We start from the raw sequence: 23,459 nt of genomic DNA on the forward strand, positions 1-23,459 counted from the left end.
ATAATTCTCTAATTAATGGATTGTCTTTGGAATCTTTAAAATCCCAGGATGTTTTCTACTTCAGCCTCAGGATGTTAGAGGATATTTAGAGAATTCAAACTCATTTTAATATTAATTCAATAAAAAAGAAAAAAAACATACTAGTTAAAGGATAACCAAATATACCCCAAAGCTAAATGATTATACAATATCTTCTACTTTAGATTATCTCTAGCACTATTACATTAGTATATATAATTAAAAATTAATCCCATTAAATTAAACATAGCAGAAAAATGAAAACTGACCCCTCTGGTAGTCAAAGATGCCATTCTCTAATGATCTTGAAAGCTATTCACACATATTACTGTTTGTCTGTGGCCGTCATTATATATAAATTTCTGGGCAACTCTACTATAGAAAAAGATATCAAATATACAATGTGGGTCTGACCTGTAAAGATGTGAAGTCATAGGATTGCTGATAATCACTGTGCCATTCCCTATGAGGTCCTCAAGAACAGAGACTGTCCTTTGCCCTTTTTTCTGGTATCCCCCATACTTAGCACAGTGTCCGACATAAAGCAAGTACTTAATAAATGCTAACTGACTATACCTAGAATGTAACCTAAATTCACCTTTAAAAATCATACCCATTCTTTAAGGCTCAGTTCGTACCCCACATCTTTTCATTAAGTCATTTCTATTATACCCAGTTAGAAATGAGCCTTGGGTCTCACATAACACATAGATTTTTCTTTCACATTCTATGGTGAGTTACTCTTATTGTTCAGTATTGCCTGATTGTGTAAGTGTTGTATCTCTTAACATGAGACCTATCATAAGCCTGATAACAAACAAGTATCTGATATACAAGACTAACCTAGCAAAGTCTGGAGAGGCTCATCACCAGGTGTGGGACAGAGTAGTGAATTTCACAGCCATAGCAACTATGAAATACCACCTACTAAGTTATGAAAGGGTTGTGATATGTAGTCACTTAAGGAAGTACTAGCACCAAAACAAACCAGAAAGTAAGCAAGCAAATAAAACACCATCGCACCTCATTGATCCTTAAAGAAGTAAAGTCAATTGTATCTCTTCTCCTAGATTGTAAGCATCATGGAGGCAAAGGCCATGTCTTAATTATCTTTGTCTATTCCAAAAGCACCCATACACTATTTTGCACATTTAGAGGCATTTAGGTAGTATAGTGGACAGAGCTACTGGGCCTGAATTCAGGAAGACCTGAGTACAAATATGCCCCCCACCATTTATTAGCTGTGTGACCTTGAGCAAGTCATTCAACCTCTTCTTGCTTCAGTTTCCTCAACTGTAAAATAAAGATAATAACAGTCCCTACCTTCCAGGGAAGTACCAGACACATAGAAGGCAGTATATAAGTGCTAGCTATGATTATTAAATTAGTATTTAATAAATGGTTGTTGAATAAATGAATGTTAAAAAGATAATTATTTTTTGCAATTTTACCAATATTTTTAAAAATCAAATTTAGAAATATCTGTTCTATTTCCAAATTAGTGACATCCAAAAATTCAATTAAACAATTCAGCAAAAATGTATTAAGTGCAAAGCACTTGCCACAGATGAGATACCATAGGAAAGATATTGATAAAGACTGAAGAAACAAAGAAAAAACTATCAGAATTGAGTAGCAGAGGATTGTAGATCCTACTTCAAGAGTAGGGATAAGGATGGAGGATGTAACTGGTATACAAATAAGTGTAATATAACATAGGGAGGGGAAGATTCAAAGTGTTCTAGAAAAATTTGAACAAGGAGAGAACAAAAGGTAGAGATGGGGAAGAAATGCATTCTTGGAATATGAAGGACAACCTCAGAAACACACAGTGGGAATGTCAATGGTCTGTTAAGTATGGAGAATATTTAGTAGTTCATTTGGGTGAGAATGTAGAGTACCTATGGTAGAATAATATGAAATAGGACTAGAAATATAGGTTAGTTCCAAACTGTAGAAAGCCTTGAAGGCCTTGACAAGGAGTTTATATACACAGTATCCTAGTGACACAGAGAATGCCACTGAAGTTTTGGGTTTTTGTTTTGTTTGGGACATGGAGTAGAAAGTGTAATATAATCTAAATTGTGCATTAGCAAGACAGTTTTGGCAGCTGCATGAAGAATGCATTTAAGATTCTTCTCATTTTACATAAACAATTTTTTCACTTAGTTTAAAAAAGTATTTTTCACACATTTCTTCTTTGTCTCCATGTACATATGTGATAAAGAAATTCTACAATAAAAATACAGAAATAACTATGATAAGCAAAATAATAAAGAATATTAATTTTAGAATACTGCATATTGATAAGACCAAATTCTAGAAAAAATTACCTGAAACAGAACCTTAGGAAAACTCTTAACCCTTAAAAGAGTAACTCCCGCATTTAGTGGCTTCTCTGTGATGTACACAACGCTTTCATTAGTCTCTGGGCTGTTATCTATCCTCATAACTCCCAAGAGGCAGAAGGGCACAGAGAAGTCCTAGCTACACAGGCAAGGGAAGGAAACAATCTCCCTTCCCCTCCCCCCAGCCAAGAAGAGCACTCAGAAGTAGAAGGAATTGGATGCAATAGCCATGTTTTTTGTTTGTTTGTTTGTTTGTTTTTTGCAGGGCAATGAGGGTTAAGTGACTTGCCCAGGGTCACACAGCTACTTAAGTGTCAAGTGTCTGAGGCCGGATTTGAACTCAGGGAGTCCTGAATCCATGGCCGGTGCTTTATCCACTGCACCACCTAGCTGCCTGGATGCAATAGCCTTTTAACCAGAGCTCTGGTTGTTTGTCTGCTATCTCCGGACTGGCATTCTTGAAGTGAAACTTCCACTCTAGCTTCTTAATTTGTGCTCTCATCTCTTCCCCTTGCATTTGGTAAAGATATTAGGGTTTGACCTGACCCAAACTAGTTTGCAATCCTCCTTTGAGGCCCTCCCAATTTTTCCCAAAAAGGAATTTCACAACCAAGGTCTAATGATGGCCCTAATCACCTGCATGTGAACATTCTGGTCCAATCTATGGTCTTAAAAAACATCCAAGAAGATGAAATTTAATTAATCATATTATTTATTCAGGTGGCAGATTATATGACAGAAATAACCAATAAAGTTTTTCTCGCAAATATGCTTAATCCTATGGCTACACTAATATAGAGGGGGGAAAAAACCATAGTAAAACACAGACTAAAGACAGCTATAACAAACTACTGTTAACACTAATGATGCCCTGGAAGTTCTAGAACATCATCAATATAAAGATATTCCCAAAAGAGTAACTTCAATAAGGCCCATAACAATTTTTAAAAGTTCCAATGTAACAAAGAATCACAATAAAACTGAACCCCAATCATATATAGAAAGCACTATTTTTTAAAAAAAGATGATTATAGATCCTAGATACTCTTTTGGGAAGAAAAAAAGCATCTACTAATAAAAAATGAACTCCCCCTCTATTAACTACAACTGGAAATGGAGAAACAAGTGATAAAATTTATCATTTTACAAGACTTATAAATTGATTTTAGCCATTATTACATTAAATATAATTCACCAGAGGTGACACAGTGCTTATTTGGTTAGATAGCTAATGTATCCCCTAAGAATAAAAATGATGTTCATTTATCAAATTGCCATAGCCTCCCTATAGACAGCCAAAGGACTTTTTATCAACTTCAAGAAACAAGGGAACTATTAAGAATTATTGAAAGCTTCATAAACCACCAGAAAATGTGCAACTGTCAATAAGGGGAGATATTAATCTTCTCATTCTTTTGAACATTATTTTAGTTCATTGTGTCTCAGCTTATAGGAAGTGTAATTTTGGAATCGAAGACTAAAAACTGAATTGTTGATCTACAGTTCATGCTGTGGGGAAAATGTCATCTCTAGAAAGAAAAGGGATGCCAAAATAATCACTGATAACGCAAAAAATACCATTCTTCTTTTAAGTTTTTTTCTTTGCATTCAGGTACCTACTAATCCCCTTGCTGATATAAAAAGAGTAGCCAAACTATTTATTTATTTCCTCATGTTAATACATTAGGGAAGAATTGCAGGCATTAAGAAGTAAAAATGTGGTAGTATGGATATAATCCAGAGAAAATAAACAAATACCAAATAATATAAACTACCCCTTTTCATATAAGATAGTCTAACCATTAAAATCTCTTACTCCTTAAATAAAGACTTTTCTATGTCAATTAAAGGAATGAAAAGCCTCAGGAAGACTGGATGGTCTAGAATACTTTACCACAATAAGCTGTTTTAATTAATAAACATAATATAAAGATGGTTGATATTTTAATTCCACATTGTTAGATAAACATTTAACAAATGTTAAGAATTAGCTATAGCATGCAAAATGCATACATGTTTTGTGCTCTATTAATTTTTAACAAAAATTAGTAACAAAGTTACAATCTATAGTATTTGTTGTGGTTTAGATTGGCAGAAATATAAACTCATTAGTATATAGTTACTGATACACATACATTCTCACAAACTTCCCACTTGTTGCCAAATGCACCTGTATTTAAACTATTTCTCTGACATCTCCCCCAAGATATTTCTTTTAACTGATGAAGGATACTGAGGTTCAAATCAGTGCAAAACAGATATTTATATCTACAAGTTCGTCATTATAGTCCTCAGAATGTAGATGTTGCCACATAAGAACAGAAATAATAACCAAAGGCCACACCTTTTCAGTCAGATTCTCAGAGTTACTGCCTGCCTTGGTCTGGCCATAGAACTTGTTCAACAAGCACCCAGCATAGAATTTGTTCCAAGGATGCTGACTTGGATGACTTTTCCTATGCCCTCACAATGAATAAATCGTTCATGCTCACAGGCTGTACTTCACTTATATTTACCCCAATATTTAATCATCCATTCATTTTACACACACACACACACACACACACACACACACACACACACACACACACACACTAATCCATATGTTCTGGTATCTGTCTGTTTCTGTTTTTGTCTTTCCATTCATTTCACTTATCCAATAACTAATTCTTGCTCCATCATACATATTCTGGGATGTGGGTCTCATTACTATCATGGAAACTGCAACCACCAGCCTTAATAGCATATAGTTTTGTTTTAGTGACATAAAGAGGGGTACCCGGTGCTTTTCCTCTCAGACACAGTCAAATTCAATGTCATATTTTTGTTTTCCTCTGTTCCAATTGCTATACAACTGTATTGGACTCATGGCCAATAACAGACTTGCAGATTTGAAAGTCCCTGTCTCATCCACTGGAACATAACAAATGTGGCCAAAGTAGCAGGCCAATTATAAATCTAGCATGACTATATGTTTTCTGCATACTATAAATATTGTTGAAAATAGCTAGTATTAAAAAGTCTTGTTTGCCCCATGTGGGGAAAGACCAATGCTTCTTTATGCCATGGCTTATAAAAATGAACAAAATAAAAGTTTTTATTTCCCTTTGTATTAAATTGTAAACTATAGGCCACGTTTTCATAGCAATGTCCTTTTACTACAGTGGAGTTAATCTAGCAGTTGAAGACAGTTTTGTCATTCAAATACAAGTCTGAACTTTTCCAGACTTCCAAATCTAAATAGATACTGTTAAAAATTTTTGGAACAAAAATTAATTTACCATATGTTAGATATCGAAATGCTGAGAAGAGTCAACCTACAGCTTTGTCAGTAGCTAAGTAGGAAGGACAAAAAAGATTAATCACTGATCATCATATCCAAGGGGCTGTGGATGTTTTGTTAGAGACAACAAATTAGAAAGAGGTAGGAATGAGATAGAAAGATGATAATTAAATCTAAGGAGCCAAAAATAATCAGGCAATAGAGGAGCAACCAGCTGTTAAATTCCATAATAAAATGAAAACATTACAAATATAAAGACTTATTTAGTGGTTTAATAACCTTGGAGGATATTCGTACTTAAAGGATAGGAAGAAAATGATAAACTAGCAAAAGAGACTAGGGAATGATCAGCTAGGTCAGTAGGAAACCAAAAGACAGCAGTACCAAGGGTGTAGTTTGTGAACAGTGTCAAAAGCTGTGGAGATATAAATAACAAAAATAGTGGCAATAATAATAGCTGACATTAATGTAGCACCTTAAGGTTTGTAAAGCACTCTATATACAAATAAATATGTGAGTTCTTATCTCCTTGTACTGATAAATAAATGAGAATAGACAAATTAAGTGACCTTCCTCAAAAGATGAGGAGAGGGAAAAGTCACTTACATGCTTAAAAAGCATCTAAGAGATCAATGATAAAGATTAAAGAGAAGAACTTAAGCCAAGGGAAAGGGCTAGAAACCAGAATATAAATGATTGAGAAGTGAACAGGGGAAAAAGAAATCCATAAGTGTAGACAATTCTTTCTAAAACTTGACTGTGAAAAGTAGAAGAGACCAGGGTCTCAAGCTGGATTATGACAAGGGAAATTGAGATTTAAGTAAAGATTTTGTTGTTGTTGTTAGTTTTATTTAGGGAGATTTGGTCATCTTTTGTAGGAGGTAAGTGGATAAGAAGAGATGGAAGATAAGGGAGTAGATAACTGTGGGGCAGAGGTGTAAAAGAGAGGAAGAACAACACAAGTGTAGGGCTTTACTTTAACAGAGAGAAGGCCCAGCTCATCATCAGAAATTAGCATAAAGAAGGAGGTGCTGGGGGATGATATAAAGTTTTTGTGGTCTGAAGTAGGGGAGAAGAGAAGGGAGCTAGTGATAGATGGTTTCTGTGTTTCCAGTAAAGTAGGAGAAATTGTCTTCTGGTCAAACAAATGCAGGAAGTGGTATAGAAGATTCTGAAGAGAAAGATTTGGAATCACATAGAGAATATGATAGTCAATAAGGGAAGAAGGGCATTACTGTGTAGCTGTCGGGGTCTTATTGAGTTAACAAAAATGTGTAGCAAAACCAAACTTTATGAATTTGTGACTCTCAAAGAGCACTCAGAAATAGAGAAGATCGATCAAGAAAATCAGGGCTGGGATTTGGTCAGGTGTGACTATCAATAAGGGGGCAAAGGATGCAATGGTAATTGATAGCATGCATTTGAACTATGAAAACAGAACCCTGATAAAGGCAGGAAGAGGAAGCCAGAATAAGGATAATAGACTTTAATAAAAGGGAAGAGTGGAGAGAATAGGTATCATGATGAGGACTTAGGAGGGATGAAGCAAAAGGAAAGTCTGAAGGCTGGGAGTCTGTGGTCAGAGAGGGAATTTGCAAAGTTCTAAAGCATGGAGGTAAAACAAAGAGGAGTGATGAAGAGACAAATGGTTATGATCATTTCTGCATGGAGTTAAGGGGGAATTAAATGGAAGTCACAGGATTTTAGGGTGCTGATTAACTAGAAGGCCAAGGTATTGAAGAGGACATCAAAATATATACTGTCATCCCTACGTATAAGGGCAAGGATTGAGGGGGGAAAGGAACACTGTTGAGAAATGAAGTAAAATAAACTAGATTGGAAATGACTGCAAAACAGAGTTGGAATGCGGAATAAAGTATAATGTAATTAACCTCAAAAGACAAAAGGTTGGTGAGTATTCTAGAATTAGGAGTAAGGAAAAGGAACTATGCCGACTCTTATGCTGTACTGCTTTGGGAAGGTATAAGAGGAGAGGAATACAATACAGGAGAGTTTGACCATGGATGGAGTGTCTTCTAAGGATCTTCAGTTTTTTGACATGAAGATTTCTTGTTGGTAGTGGTGGTGGTGGTTTTTTGTTTGTTTGTTTGGTTGGTTGGTTGGGTTTTTTTACAAGGTAATTGGGGTTAAATGACTTGCCAAGGGTCACACAGCTAGTAAGTGTTAAGTGTCTGAGGCTGGATTTGAACTGAGGTCCTCCTGAAGCCAGGGCCGGTGCTCTATCCACTGTGCCACCTAGCTGCCCCGATGAAGATTTAATAATAGGAAAAAAGTTTTTCAATCAAACTTCTCTAACAAAAGTCTAAGAAACAACCTACATGAAACTGACATAAATTTATTCAATTTAAAATCACTCTCAATGAGCTGAGGATTTTAAAGAATATGGATCATTTTCAAAAGAAGAAATACAAACCCTTAATATTTATATGAAAAAAATGTTCAAAATAAGAGAAATGTAAATTAAATAATCAATATTTATCATCAATATTTACATATTTACATACATCAATCAATTTTACATATGAAGAAACTGAGCCAAACATGATTAAGTGACTTGTCCAGGGTCCCACAGCTCATAAATGTTTGAGGCTGGAATTAAACTCAGGTCCTCATAAGTCTAGACCAAGTTCTCTATCCACCATGCCACCTAGCTACACCAATAATCCCACTACTGGACATGAACACCAAGGTCAAATACAGAAGGAGAGTCACCAAAATATTCCTAACAGTACTATTTATGGTAGCCAAAAGTTGCAAACAAATAATGTGCCTATCAATGGAAGAATGTATACTTCAATTAATGAAATATTACTATTCCCAAGTCAAAATCCAGGATTTTGCTATATAATGCACTGAAACTTTTTACCAAAAAAATTTAATTATTTTGTATTTTCTGACGATTTTCTGTTTAAAATAATTATAAAAATAAAGCAATATTCTTATATAAAATTACCCAATTTATATACATATATTTATAAAAATACATGTACACATATGTGTGTACAGGTATGCCTCATATATACATATATATATTGGTTTTAAAAGACATAAGCAGAAAAAATATAATAAGCAGAAAATTTATCCCCAGCTACACAGCACCAAGAATGTTTATAATCAAAAATGTTAAGAGAATATTTTTTTCTTTTTCTTAGTTAAAAAAAAGTTGTGAGTATATATACTCAGGTTACAAAGGGACAAAAATGATATACTGTATGGAAAAATGCTATCATTTGGAACATGAGCCATTTTTACTGAAAATAGTAAATAATCAGAGTAATTTCACTATGAAAATAAATTACTTTCTTATCTCTCAAAATCTCTGCATGACATGAATAAAGTCAAAGTAATTCTGACAAAGTGCTGCCCATTATTTTCAATACAAATAGTATAAAAAAATATCCTAATGCAGACAATCCTAAAAACTTCCAAACATATTAAAATAATATAAGTAGTAAACCTTCGTGTTTTTCAGTACAGATAGATTTTCTTTAAAGTACAGACTTAAATACTATTTGAACAGTTGTTAGAGACCAACTATAGATCAATTACAGAAGCAAATTAAGAAAACATCCACAAAAATTTAGAGGTTAGTGGTTTAAAAAAAAAGTTCTTTAATTTGTGTTTCTCAGTTGAGAAAATTTCTTATTTGAGATAAAATCAAACTATCCTAGGAGAAAAAAAATATTCTTACCTGTACATTGTCCTCCATTGGTTGGATCTCCATAGTATCCTGGCATACAATCCTGACACTGCTTCCCTGTAGTAAGATTTTTACACTGCTCACACACGTTATTGTTGATGCAAGTGCTATGTCCATTACACTGGCAAGCTGGAGAAAACAACATACACAATTACAAATATTTCTTCCAAAATTCTATAGGAAGTATGAAAGTATTAGACACTTAATGAATAGATTCAGCATTTAATAAACTTTTGAATGAGTGATATTATGAGTTGATTTTTAAAATCTAAATAATAAAGTTAAATTGAAACGTTTCTAAATCATCACTTTTAGGTCTTTGTTTCAATTCCAATTTCTACCTGAAGTCTTCATATTCCTAAAAATATTTATTAAAAAAATGCATGAAACTTATTTTGCGTTTAATACCTTATGTACTCCAAAATGGAGACTGAGACTTGGAGAATGAAGGAAAATACAAAAACTAAAACTGAAGACAGAAAACTACTAAGATTTTATCCTAAAGGATTAATACAAATGCACCTTCAATAAATGTTCACTCTAATAATATGGAATATGATTGTATTAAAGTTTATAGTTAGCACTTAAATAATAATAATAAATGTTTTAAAAATCAGACCATACAGTTTGGTAGCATGAAACACAATATTAAAATTAATTAAATTTACATTATATTGAGGATTTTAATGTAAATGTGTTCTTAATGTTGGACAAATTAATTTTCAATATTTGCCTGAGATACTAATAATATTCTTTGAATATCATGTGAATGATCATAAGGGATACTTCTACATTTCAGCGTTTTGCACAGTGCCTGTCATATTGTTGACAGTCATTTTATAGTTGTGTCTGACTCTTCATGATCCCATCTGGGGTTTTCTTGGCAAAGATATTAGAGTGGTTTGCCATTCCTTCTCAAGCTTATTTTATATATGAGGAAACTGAGGCAAACAGGGTTAAGTGACTTGCCCAAGGTCACACAGCTATTAAGTATCTGAGGCCAGATTTTAATTCAGAAAGATGAGTCATATAAGCCTAACATTTAGTAAGTCATTAATAAACTATTCCTGACTAATTTATTTCTTTGTCTTATTTTTCCTTAGAATTTATGTTTAATAAAGTTATGGAGGAACAAATATGGGAGTGGCTACTATCGTACATAATAATAGTTCAAAGATCCACATTTGTATCAGTGTGGGAATTAGCTTCAACAATGCAAATCACAATACTCCATGACTAAGGAAAAGTTCTGGTAGAGTTGCTGAGACCAACTAGATTATGTTACACTATGAACTTAATTGGGCTAATCATTAAATAACAACCACATGGCTGGTAATTGAATGTAAAGCATTGTCTCTTTAAAGCTCTGTCTTTTTTCAAATGAAGCAGTTTAGTGCTGCAAAAGTTAAAAATAAAAGTACTTTTTGCATAAAGAAAAAAGTTATACCAACTGAAAAATCACTTAAGATGTTTTCTCAGTAAGAGACTGATGCCTGAAATGAGTAGAAAGAGAGCTTTGGTTTAATAAAACCTATTAAAATGAAGAAAAACAATTTTCAGGTAGTATTTGAATAGTTTAGAACAGAAAATAAACTGCAGGATAAATGTAAAGATTTAAATTCTCTTTTAAAAGATGTATGTTGATGAGTAATGCCCCATTAGTATTTGAAGATTTTGGTTTAAAAGGGAGAAGAAAAGAACTTTTATTCCATTAAAAACTAAAAAACTGTACAAAGAAACACTTTCAAGGAAAAAAAATGACAATCAGGAACCATGTTGAGAACTTATAGCTGTAAAACTTTGTTTCCCTAGCTCATTTACATATAACTCTTTTTAAACCTTAAGAGATTAAAAATCACATAAATTAAAAATGTAATAACTGTTTAGAGATACAGGGATGATGAAATAAGGACCGTTAATTTTATAGAGGCACTTTGGTGATTTCTTCATTTTTTTAAGTGAAAGGCAACTCATGGAATGTTAGAAGACTGATTTATTTAAGCCATTAAAATATATAGGGAGCTTGAATCTGAGGCTGAAGAACACAGAACCTGGCAAGAGAAGATCCAAGAAATAGCAAGGATTTAAATGAAAAAGCAGCCAAGAGGGGGCAGCTAGGTGGCACGGTGATAAAGCACTGGCCTGGATTCAGGAGGACCTGAGTTCAAATCTGAAGTAAGACACCTGACACTTACTAGCTGTGTGACCCTGGGCAAGTCACTTAACCCCAATTGCCTCAAAAAAAAAAAAAAAAGATGAACTCAGCTAATTATGACCTAGGCTCAGGCCCAACTGACACACTAAATTAAATTTTGGAAACTTGTCTGGGATCGTTGACCCTGGGCAAATCTCTTAACCCTCATCACCCCCCCCAAAAAAAATAGACAGAGAGATGGATAGATAGATAAATTAATTAATGAATAGATAAATAAATTAAAATAAACAAACAAATAAATGAGTCAATAGATGAATAAATAAGCAGGTAGACAAATAAATAAATCAACAGATAAATAAATAAGTGAATAAATTAATGAATGAATGAATAAATAAGTGAATAAGTAAATAAACAAAAATGAATGAATAAGTACATGCATAAATAGAAAAATGAATAAAAAGATAGATAAAAAATGAATGAATCAATCAATCAATAGATAAATAAATGAAAAGCAGTCAATAGTAAGATAACAAATGGCTACATAATTTCTGATTGTTTGGAGAAAGGCTTGACTTCATTGGAGACAGTTTTCTAGAACATTCTCTAGAGCCTAACTTCTTAAACTGTGGTCAAGACCCCATTGAAGGGGAAAGGGGGGGGGGCACATAAATGAATGTGAAAAATTTAGCAATAGTAAAAAGTTATGTATACCTATTTTATATACCTATATAGGCAGGGTTGTGTTAAAATTTATCAGGTAAAAAGAGGTTGAGAGTGGGAAAAGTTTAAGAAGCCCTTTTCTAGGAAAGCTAATTTAAGCTGTTTTCTTCCACAATTGGATTGATCAACACTGAGTCATGGTAAATAAACAACTGGCTAGGTTTGGCTTACAGGGCAACTAGATATCCAACCTGTTGAGCTACACAGTTTTCAATTTAAAGGGAATGACTTCATTAATCTAACATTTCTCAACATCCTTCTAAGAGAGATCATAAATTGAACAAGCTGGTAATTATTGTGTTAGATTAAGAGTAGAAAGGAAGATAACATGGTACCTTTACAAAAACTGACCATATATTAGTGCATAAAAACTTTATTGTTAAAGACAGAAGAGCAGAACTATTAAATGCATCCTTTTCAGATAATGAAGCAATACAATTATTTTTAATAAGACACCATGGAAATAGATTTAAAATTAGAGGCAAAATAATCTAATTTTAAAGAGTGACTTAAAGAACAAGTCATAGAAACAATAAATATTTTATTAAAGAAAATAATAATGAAACAACATATAAAAATCTATGTGGCACAGCAAAAGCAGTAATCAGAGCAAAAGTTGTATCTATAAATGCTTACACCAATAAAATAAAGAAATATCATACCAATGAATAGGATATGAAATTTTAAAAACTAGAAAAAAAAACAAAGTGAAAATTAACACCAAACCAAACTTCCTAAAAATTAAGTTAGATTAATAAAGTTGAATGTAAGAAAATCATTGAATTAGTAAATAAAACTAGAATTTTATTTTATAAAAGTTATGAACCATTGTTTAATATGATCCAACAAGAGAAGAAAACCAAATTATTGGTATCAAAAATGAAAAGGGTAAATATATCACTAATGAAGATGCAACCAAAGCAATTACTACATGTTATTTTGCCCAATTATAGGCCTATAGGTTTAACAACTTAAGTGAAATGAAGAATATTTACAAAAATATAAACTGCCTTGCTTAATAGAAGGGGAAATATAATATTTAAATAAGCCTATTTTGGTAAAAGAGAGCTTCCTAAGAAAAAAGCATCAGTACTAAATGGATTCATGAGTGAACTCTACCAATCATTCAAAGATCAACTAATTCCAATAGTAAATAATTTTTGGAATAATAGGCAAAGAAGGAGTCCTACCAAATTCCTTTCATGAAACAAACAAAGTACTGATATCTAAACCAGGAAGGGCAAAAACAGAGAAAGAAAATTATAGACCAATTTCATTAATGAATATGTATGCAAAAATTCTAAATAAAATATTAGCCAGAAGACCACAACAATATATCCCAAAGAAAATACATAGTGACCAAGTGGGATTTAGACAAGGAATTCAGGGATCGTTTAGCATAAGGAAACTATTACCATAATTGGTATCAATAACAAAAGTAACAAAAAAATCATATAATTATATCAATAGATGCAGAAGAAGCTTTCAACAAAATTGAATGCTCATTCTCATGGAAAACGCTCAAAAGCATAGGTGCGAATGATTTTTTTTTGTAAAATGATAAAAAGCATCTACCTAAAGCAATCAGCATTACTTCTAATGAAGATAAGTTAGATACCTTCCCATTAAGATTAGCTGATGAAGAAAGGATGCCTGTTATCATCAATATTATTCGATATTGTATTTGAAACAGAAGCAATAACAATAAGAAAAAGAAATTGAACATATCAGAATGGGCAAAGAGGTAATAAAAGTGTCTTTTTGCAGATTATATGATGACATACTTGGAAAATCTTAGAGATTCAACTAAAAAGTTGAAACAATTTTTAAAATTAGCAAAATAGCAGGATAAAAATAAATCCACATAAATTGTCAGTATTTCTACATATCATCAACAAAACTCTGTGAGATAGTAAGAGATTCCCCCACTTAAAATAACTGTGGACTACATAAAATACATGGGAGTATATCTGCCAAGACAAACTCAGGAACTACATCAACACAATTATAAAACACCTTTTATACAAATAAAGCCAGATTTTTAAAATTGGAGAAATATTAATTTTTTCCATGGGTGAGCAGAGCCAATATAATAAAAATGACAATTCTATCTAACCTTATCTACATATTCAATGCCCAATTAAATTACCAAAAAAAAATTTTTTTGAGCTATGAAAAATAATAACAAAGTTCATTTGGAAGAACAAAAGGTCAAGTCTATCAAAGGAATTAATGAAAAATATATTAAGAAGGCTTAGCAGTACCAGATCTTAAGCTATATTATAGGGCAATAATTATCAAAACTATGTGGTACCAGCTAAGAAATAGAAAAGCAGATAAGTGAAACAGAGTAGACATACACTACTACACAGTAGTAAATGATAACAGTAACCTTTTGCTTGATAAATGCAAATATTTAAGCTTTGGGAATAGGAGTACATTATTTGATAAAAATGTAGGAAATACTAGAAATAAGCATGGCAAAAATGAAATATAGACCAATATCTGATATAGTTACCAAGATAAGATCAAAATAAATGCATTACCTAGAAATAAAGGGAAGAACATGGAACACATGACCTACCAGACTTATGGATAGGAGAATTATTTAAGAGTAAACAAGAGATAGCACTATGGGATGTAAAATAAATAATTTTGATTATATTAAATTAAAAAGATTATATACTAATAAAATCAATGTAGCCAAGATTAGGATGAAAGCAGATAATTGGGGGAAGGCAATTCATGGACAGTTTCTTGGATAAAGGTCTTATCTCAAAAATATAAAGAGCTTTGTTAAATTTATAAGAATATGAGTCATTTCCCAATTAATAAGTGATCAAAAATATGAGCAGGCAGTTTTTGATGAAGAAATCAAAACTATACATAGTCATGAAAAATGCTCTAAATCATTGTTACTTAGAGAAATGAACATTAAAACAACTTTGAGATGTCTCACACCTATCAGATTGAAGAAAATGATAGATGCAGAAAATGGCAAGTGTTGGAGGAGAGATAAAAAATTGGGAAACTAATGCACCATTGATGGAACTGTAAGTTGATGCATCCACTATGGAGAAGAATTTAAAATTATGCCCCAAAAGTTATACAACTGGGTGTATATACTCTTTGACCAAGCAAGGCCACTATTTGGTCTGTTTCCCAATATGAACAGGGAAAAAGGAAAAGAACTTATTTGTTCTAAAATATTTATAGCAGCTCTCACTATGGTAGCAAATAACTGGAAACTGAGCAAATGCCCATCAATTGGGGAATTACTAAATAATATTCGGTATATGATTTTGGTGTATTATGACTGTGCTGTAAGAAATGATGAACTGGTTGATTTTAGAAAAACATAAAAAGACTTGCATGTAATAATGGAAACCAAATTGAGCAGAACAAAGAGAACATTTTATACAGTAAAAGCAATATTTTTTCTAAGAATAATTGTGAGTAACCTAGTTATTCTGAGTATTATAAATTCTCATATCAACTATAAAGGACATATGAAGGAAGATGAAATCCACTTCCAGAGAAATAACTGATAAATAGAAGTATGTATAGTATGTTTTTAAATATAATTTTAAATGTGTCAAATTATGGTCTTCTTTACTGTGGGATAGGGAGGTAGGGAAGGAGACAATTTGGAACTTAAAATGCAACAAAATAAATAAATTATTTTAATTTAGAAAAAGCATGTAGGAAAGAAGACTTCTCACAGTGAACAATGGTGGACAAGCAGTTAGCAGTAAAGTGGCTTCATGTTGTAAGGAATTAATTGTTCTTTGAGGTTTTTCTGCCTCAGTGAGCACTGGCCTGGGGCTCCACAAACCGCATGGTGCTCCACCCACTGGTTGTAGCCGTTGCCATGGAGCTGGCACCTCAAGTCACCACCACTTGCCAACGACTACATTGGCCTGGCAAAATTATGATTGGAAGCCTAGTGAGGACAGTAATATGACTGTCAAAGCGGCCAGACAATTGGTTCGGGACTGTGTGGGGTTTCTAGGAACGGGGAGAATTCGCCATTCTAGCTGGAAGCTGGAAGGCGACAGGAGCTCTGTGGTGTATTCTCAGCTTATTCCTGGGTGGTGGTATTTTTCAGGTTGTATAATTTCCCTTTCCCCATTTTATTTCCTTTCCCTTGATCCTACTGATCCTGTTTGTGTGGGTTTTTTTTTAAAGTTCATTCTTGTTACAATAAATCCTGTTGTTTTGAGGGAGGCTGCCAGTCTCCTTCTTCACCCCAATATTGCAGCGAGCCACTTAGCTAACACTCCCCAATTAAAAATTGGTCCCTACAAGGTGTGATAGATATTCCCTGATTAGACCAATTACAACAAAACCAGATATGTACCAGAAATAGGTGACCCTAAGCACATGGATATTGTCCCCCATTGTATGCTTCTGTGCTTGGCTTCTAGTTGTGATCACACTGCACCAGAGATACTGAGTGCATTGGTTGAAAAAGGTGACCCATATTTATATATAGATTATTATTTATTTTATTTATACCTTGACTTACTTAATATGATCACCTATAATGTTACTGTTATTTTTTGCCTCATTGCTAAGTAAATGTTTGTGGCTAAGATCTAAAAGGATTATCATTGTGAGTGGTTGGTTTCTGTGAGACTTTAGGTGGTAAGTAGGGGGAGTAAATTACCCTACAAAAAGGCTACCCAAGAATCCTAAGAGAATCTGGGTGTAACCATGTGGAAATGGTTCTATTATTCCTGCCAATGAATAAGTCGCACCAGAGAATAGATAGATTTCTATGTTCCCAGATGAGAGATGTAAGGCCCTATATAATAGGTGGCCACATTATGACCCAAAGTATTCCACTTAAATGATAACTATCCAATTATTACTTATGTCATACTTGATGCTTTTAATGCTTGATAATATCTGTCAGAATTTGTGATGAACTAACATAGCTTTCAAGCTCCAGGGGAGAGATTACAGTAACTGTACATTAATAGTTCCCAAAATCCACATATTATCTAGCAACTTATTTGACTGAGAACACAATCCCAAATTTAAAATTAAAGGAAAAAATGCTTCTGATCATCCAAAATGTATGGCATACATTCCCCAATTGATAAATGATCAAAAGACATGAAGTTTTCAGATGAAATAATCAAAGCCACCCATATCCATGTGAAAAAAATGCTCTAACTCACTATTGATTGGAGAGATCCAGGTCAAAACAATTCTGGGTACTACCTCATACCTATTGGATTGGATAATAGGACAGCAGAGGAAAATGACAAATGTTGTGTGGGGTATGGGGAAAATGAGACATTAATACACTCTTGGTGAAGTTGTAAACTGATTCAAACATTTTGTAGAGCAATTTGGAACTATGGCCAAAGGGCTATAATACCATGCATACTCTTTGACCTAGCAATACTACTACTATGTTGGTATCCTAAAAGAGATTTTTTTTTTAAAGTTAAATTCGAAATCGGGGTAATGCCCATCAATTGGGGAATGGTTGAACAAATTATGGGATGAGATTAGGATGGAACACTATTGTGCTGTAAGAAATGATGAGCAGGAAGCTATCAGAAGGATTTATGAAAAATGCAATCCATCTATAGAGAAATCTAAACACAGATTGAAGTGTAATTTTTTGTTAGTTCCTCTTTCTAAAGGATTTTTTTGTCTGTTTTCTTTCAAAACCTGACTAATGTGGAAATGTTTTGCATGACTGCACATGTATAACTTATATTGAATTCCTTGAGTTCTTAAGGAGAGGTGGGGAGGGAGGGAGGAAAAGAATTTTAAAATTTCAAAATTGATATGAAAATTTGTTTACACATGTAACTTGGGGAAAATTCTAAATAAATAAACAAAATGTATGGCACAAAGGACAAACACTTAAGCTCAAATGCAGCCTTTCAAAGCCTATTCACTCAAGCATAATCCTAACAAAGCATGGTTATACAATACTCCAGAAGGTCAAAAGAAGGTCATAGAAGGTAAGGGAAACAAAATGCTCTCACACTGATAATTTTATCAAGTTAATTCAATAAACATTTCCTAAGCTATGTATAAGATACCAGATTTTGTGGATACAAAGACAGAAACAAATCAGCTTTCATTCCACTATGGATACAACCTGCATACAGATAAGTAAACACAAAATAGAAAGTAAACAAAAAGTAATTTTATGGGTAAGGAGAGAACACTCACAACTTGGGGCATCATGAGAAGTCTGAAGAAAGGCCTATCACCAGAAGAAGACCCTGAGATGAACCTTTAAGAGAGCTGAGGATTGCAAGAATCAGAGAGGAGTGAGAGAATTCCAGGCATGGGGCTGATCAAATGCACAGGGGCATGATATGGAATTTCTATGTGTCAAGCATGGTGCTAAACTCTGAAGATTTTCTGACAAAAGTAAAAATAGCCCCTGACTTCAAAGAACTGGCATTCTGATGGGGAGACAACATACAAATAAGTACATATACAAAATATATCCAAAGAAAATAATCTTCTAGAGCAAAGCACTAGCATCAAGGGACCTGGAAAAGGTCTCTTGCAGAAGGGAGATTTAAGTCAGTTCATAAACATTTATTAACCCCTAAACTGAGTCTTGAAGCAAACCAGAAAAGCTAAGAGGCAAAGATGAGGATGAAGAGAACTTCTGCGATGTGGATCAGTAGAAAGGCACAGATATGAGAGATGAAGTGTCCTGAAGGAGGAACAGTAAGTTAGTATAACTGAATCAAAGGGTTTGGGGAGAGGACTATTTGCCTGAGGTACTATTTGTACCTCATCTGTAAAAAGAGCTAGAGAAGGAAATGGCAAACCTCTCCATTATCTTTGCCAATAAAGCACATAGAGTCAGACATAACTGAAATGACTCAACAATGACAAGATACACACACACAAATACACACATGTCTGTATATATACACATATATATGGAAATATATAGATATGTCATGTATCTATATCACACACATATATACATATATGTGTGTTGCATGTATATGTGTATGTATGAATAATTTATCTAACTCCCTATGGTAAACTAGGACTAAATAATGGAAGTTACCTGTGATCATCTGTGAAGTTATAAGGAGGTTAGTTTTAGCTCAGTTTAAGGAAGAATATTCTAGTAATGAGAATTGGAATGTTTTACATTGTTAGGTAATAAGTCTCCATCATTATAAGTGCTCACCCTGAGACTGAATTTTAGGAATGCTGTAGAGGGGATTCCCACATTGACTGGGAAGGTGAACTAGACAACCCAAAAAATGCTTTCCCAATATAGGATTCTATGTAAAGCAAATCAAAAGAGTAGAGATTACATTGGAATACAGTCAAACTGAGTCCTATTCAGGTCCTCCAAAATAAAATTTAATTACAAAGTTGTTTTCACTGGAAAGGATGCTAGTTCCATTTTCAGCAAGAAGAAGACATTTATCTTTAAGAAATAATATTGCATATTTCCTATTGGAAGCCTATTCTGGTATCTGATTATTAAAGCAATAACATTTCTGAACTCAACTCTATTATATAATTTGGGTCATATAGTTATCCTAGACGTCTAGTGGAAAATTCACAGTACCAATTTCAAACAAAGTGAGCTTGGTTCACTTAAGCACAAACTGAAATGAGTTTACCTTTGTCAATTTCATCATATCAGTTCTTACCTGGGCAATAGATAAAAGACCATTCGTAATTTTTCTCTTTGGGGCAAAGACTTGTGTCAAGGGTCATCTCACTGGTATGCATCCCAACAAGTTTCATGGGTCCCCTTGAAGAGCCTTCAATGCAGTGTCCTTTCCCTGTGTTACTAGGATCATTGCACCAACCACATCCAGGTTGTTCTAAACACTGTCCACATGTTCTTAATCCAGAACAATTTTGAGCTGCATAACAGAAATGTGATATTATCAAACATTAAATGACTTTGTACTTCATTTTACAAAGAAAAAAGTAGCATAATAGCTCTCTAGGTAAGCTGAAAATAGATAACTATAAAACTAAAGTAAAATAATGGCCTGGTGTAAATCTTCATTTTAAGGAAATAATATCCCAGAAGCAGCTTTCAAAAATTGATTAGAAAATTCAAAAAGTTAATTGTTAAGAAAGTTTTCTACTTTACATTGTGAAGGTAATACTGTTGATGAAAAAATTTATATACATAGATATACATATATATAATTTCTTTAAAATTTTAGTAAGTTATTAATTTGTATACTTATGTATCATAAGTTAATTCTCCAAAGTAATGCTGAATTTCATAGCACCAATTAACATTTTTCTCCTATTCCTCTAAAAATGTTAAAGTTTTAACTTAATGCCTCAAATTGTTATTCAATATTTTTCAAACATGCAGAATATCATCCATATCATACTGGATAGATGTATAGATGTATCAACTGACATAAAGACAGACAGGCAATAGAGAATTTCCTTGATACCTACCAATATCCAAGACTTTATGTCAGTTTGCACATTTAATAAGTTCTTGTGCAATGACTGAAATGACATAAAAACAAGATGCCCTATGTAGAAGGTAATTTTATAATAATTTAAGAAAATAAGTCTAAGCTATACAATGTATTAGCAAGGCATACAACTGGGGAATAAATCAGGTAGGCACAAGAACAATGAATAGAGACTTACAAGGGTTTTTATAGTGAACTACAGTTACTATTTTAACAGTTTTACTATTTTAAGATTTAGAAATTTTCTAGAGTTCAGGGATTCCAATTGGTTGCATCCACTTGCATCCTGCAAAACAGTTAGTGGTAAAATAATAAATAATTCTCCCAAATTACATGACTTAGAGGAAAACTAAACTCAGGGAAATGAGACTTAACTACAGCAGCTACACAAAATGTCAGGATTGATACAAAATGGAGTCGGTTTGGTTTTCTGTTTCCCCTTTTGATCCATAGGTGGTTTAACTTTCCAAGGATCACTTTCTATGAGCTAATTTTATAAGATTTTTAACATGATCATGGTCAGCCAAATGCACATAAGCCTCTGGGACTAGCCAGAACAGGCTTTAATGCAGCAACTAATGAAAAGTCTAAAAAGAATTATATAACACAGGGCAATAAGGGTCAATTTACCAATGGTGGTTGCCAGGCCATTTCCCTTAAGCCAAGTGACCCTATAAGACATACTCCACCAGGGGGGTCATCTGGGGTGGGGAGTCGTGTTTCTGCTGTAATTTTCTGAATTTTGTTAAGGCTGGTTTTAACTTCTCCTGATCAACTGATATAAGAACATGATTGGTTCATCACAGCACAAGATCTTCCCTGTGAGGCAGTGATGAAATCTACAACCAAATGATTTTGTAGGACCATCTGGGTTAATGAATCTACCTCAATTTGAAGGGAGGTAATAGACTAACTTGAGCCTGAGCCAATCTTTCAATGTCAAAGGAAAGATTTCTAGATGCCTGTTTGAACACAGCAATCACTATATATGAAATAAGGAACCAACGGAATTTAATTCCATTCCCAAACTGTTTTACAGGGTTCTAGATAGTTTTTACATTCCCAGTGGAAAATATCTTTCCTCTTTTTTTGATGCTTGTGCCATTATGCTCCCAGGTTTCTACTGGACTTTCTTCTTACCAGTCTTATAGTGTGAAGACTGATACCAGTGGGGCCAAACAAGCAATTATACACTCAGCCAATTAGGTAATAATGAGGAATATGACATGCTTACACACACACACACACACACACACACACACACACACACACAAACCTGCCCAGGGGTTACAAGTTCACAGAGGGTTTCATAAAGGGAGAAGAGCCCTTTTTGTAGCATGCTAAGGACGGCCCTTGTACCCTAGTAGAGTAGTTGCTGGATAGTAGCCAATATCCCAAAGTCTCCCATTAAAAACACTAGATGTTTTTCCATTGTAGGTTGTTAGCAAGAAAAATATAATATGGAATAATCTAATTGTCAGTGGCACAAATGAAAGGGTTTATTTTAGAAATATTTGGGAACAAAATAGTCAGTGTAATTTGAAATAGTGCCCAAATATATGGTAATATTAATTCCCTTCTTTCTTTCAACACACAGTGGGAAGTTGGGTAAAGGTGATAGTACTGCCAATGTGATACTCATACTATTGTGGGCAATGGTGGCATCATTAAGAGCCATAAGGAAGCAGCTATTTCTCAGATCAGTAAAGGTGATGGCCTGTGGGGCTGTCCACTTAGGGTTTTCATCCTTTTTAATTACATAGGATTTTTTCTAGAAGAAATGGGGAAAAGGGAACCTTTAATATTGTCACTGTCTTCAGTCTGTAGTATCTCCCACCCTTTCACCCAACTAGAGTGTGCAATCGACTCATTCTCATTAATGGGGAGGATCATCCATGGATCTGGGTCTCCTTGATGTACATGATGGCACAGCTAGTACCCATGAAACCCAATAGTTTTAAGATGATACAGAGAGGGGGGCAGCTAGGTGGCACAGTAGATAAAGCACCGGCCCTGGATTCAGGAGGACCTGAATTCAAATCTCACCCCGTACACTTGACACTTACTAGTTGTGTGACCCTGGGCAAGTCACTTAACTCTCATTTCCCCACAAAAAAATATCCTACTTCCCTACTGATATTGCCAATGGCATTGTCTTTTCCAATTTTCTTGTGAGGAATGGACAGGAGAAACCCATCTAGGGTTACAATACATAAAAGTCATAATGAGTAATGTAGTTACAAGAAGGCCAAGGCATCCAGGAATCCTTTTTCCCTAATCTTGATTGCTGTTGGAGTGGTCAGTAGCACTTGGAATGGGCCTTTCCTAACTGTCTCAGTCCCATTTATCCATTATAAATTCTTTCTTGTGTTTTTTTTCCCCATTGGAAATTCTTGATTTAGACCTTATCTCCAGGATCAAAATCATGGAGAGAAAAGTCCAATGGTCCAGTCTGTATTGCCGTTCCCATGTCATGGAGTTCTTGCAGCATAGTTTGTAGTTCCTGTATCTAAGAAGCAACAAAGGTATCTCTTGCTAATTAGATATGAGTACAGTGGGGAGAGAAGGTCTTTCTTGGATTATGGGGCGAAGGGGGCAAGGAAAGCATTTCAAAAGATGATATATGTAATTCCTCCCTTGGTCTGCTATGCAAATAGAACAAAGTCAGAGAAAGAACATCAGGCCACTTCAGATGGGGTTTAGCACATAACTTGCAATCATAGTCTTAAGCTCCTTGTTAATACAC

At 33.9% G+C, this 23,459-nt stretch overlaps 1 protein-coding gene across 2 annotated transcripts in view; it reads right to left on the bottom strand.

Annotated features, from left to right (window-relative positions):
• The window catches only part of ATRNL1 (attractin like 1), a 1,132,449-nt gene that overhangs the window by 867,903 nt on the left and 241,087 nt on the right, over positions 1 to 23,459 (bottom strand). For both annotated transcript variants that reach the window (XM_043982337.1, XM_043982338.1), the window contains exons 18-19: positions 19,913 to 20,131; positions 9,362 to 9,499 (exon numbers count right to left, since the gene is read on the bottom strand). In XM_043982337.1, coding sequence (XP_043838272.1) covers positions 9,362 to 9,499; positions 19,913 to 20,131 — 357 coding nt within the window. The remainder of the gene's footprint in view (positions 1 to 9,361; positions 9,500 to 19,912; positions 20,132 to 23,459) is intronic.

Source organism: Dromiciops gliroides, chromosome 2 (genome assembly GCF_019393635.1).
Source record: "Dromiciops gliroides isolate mDroGli1 chromosome 2, mDroGli1.pri, whole genome shotgun sequence".
Lineage (NCBI taxonomy): Eukaryota > Metazoa > Chordata > Mammalia > Microbiotheria > Microbiotheriidae > Dromiciops > Dromiciops gliroides.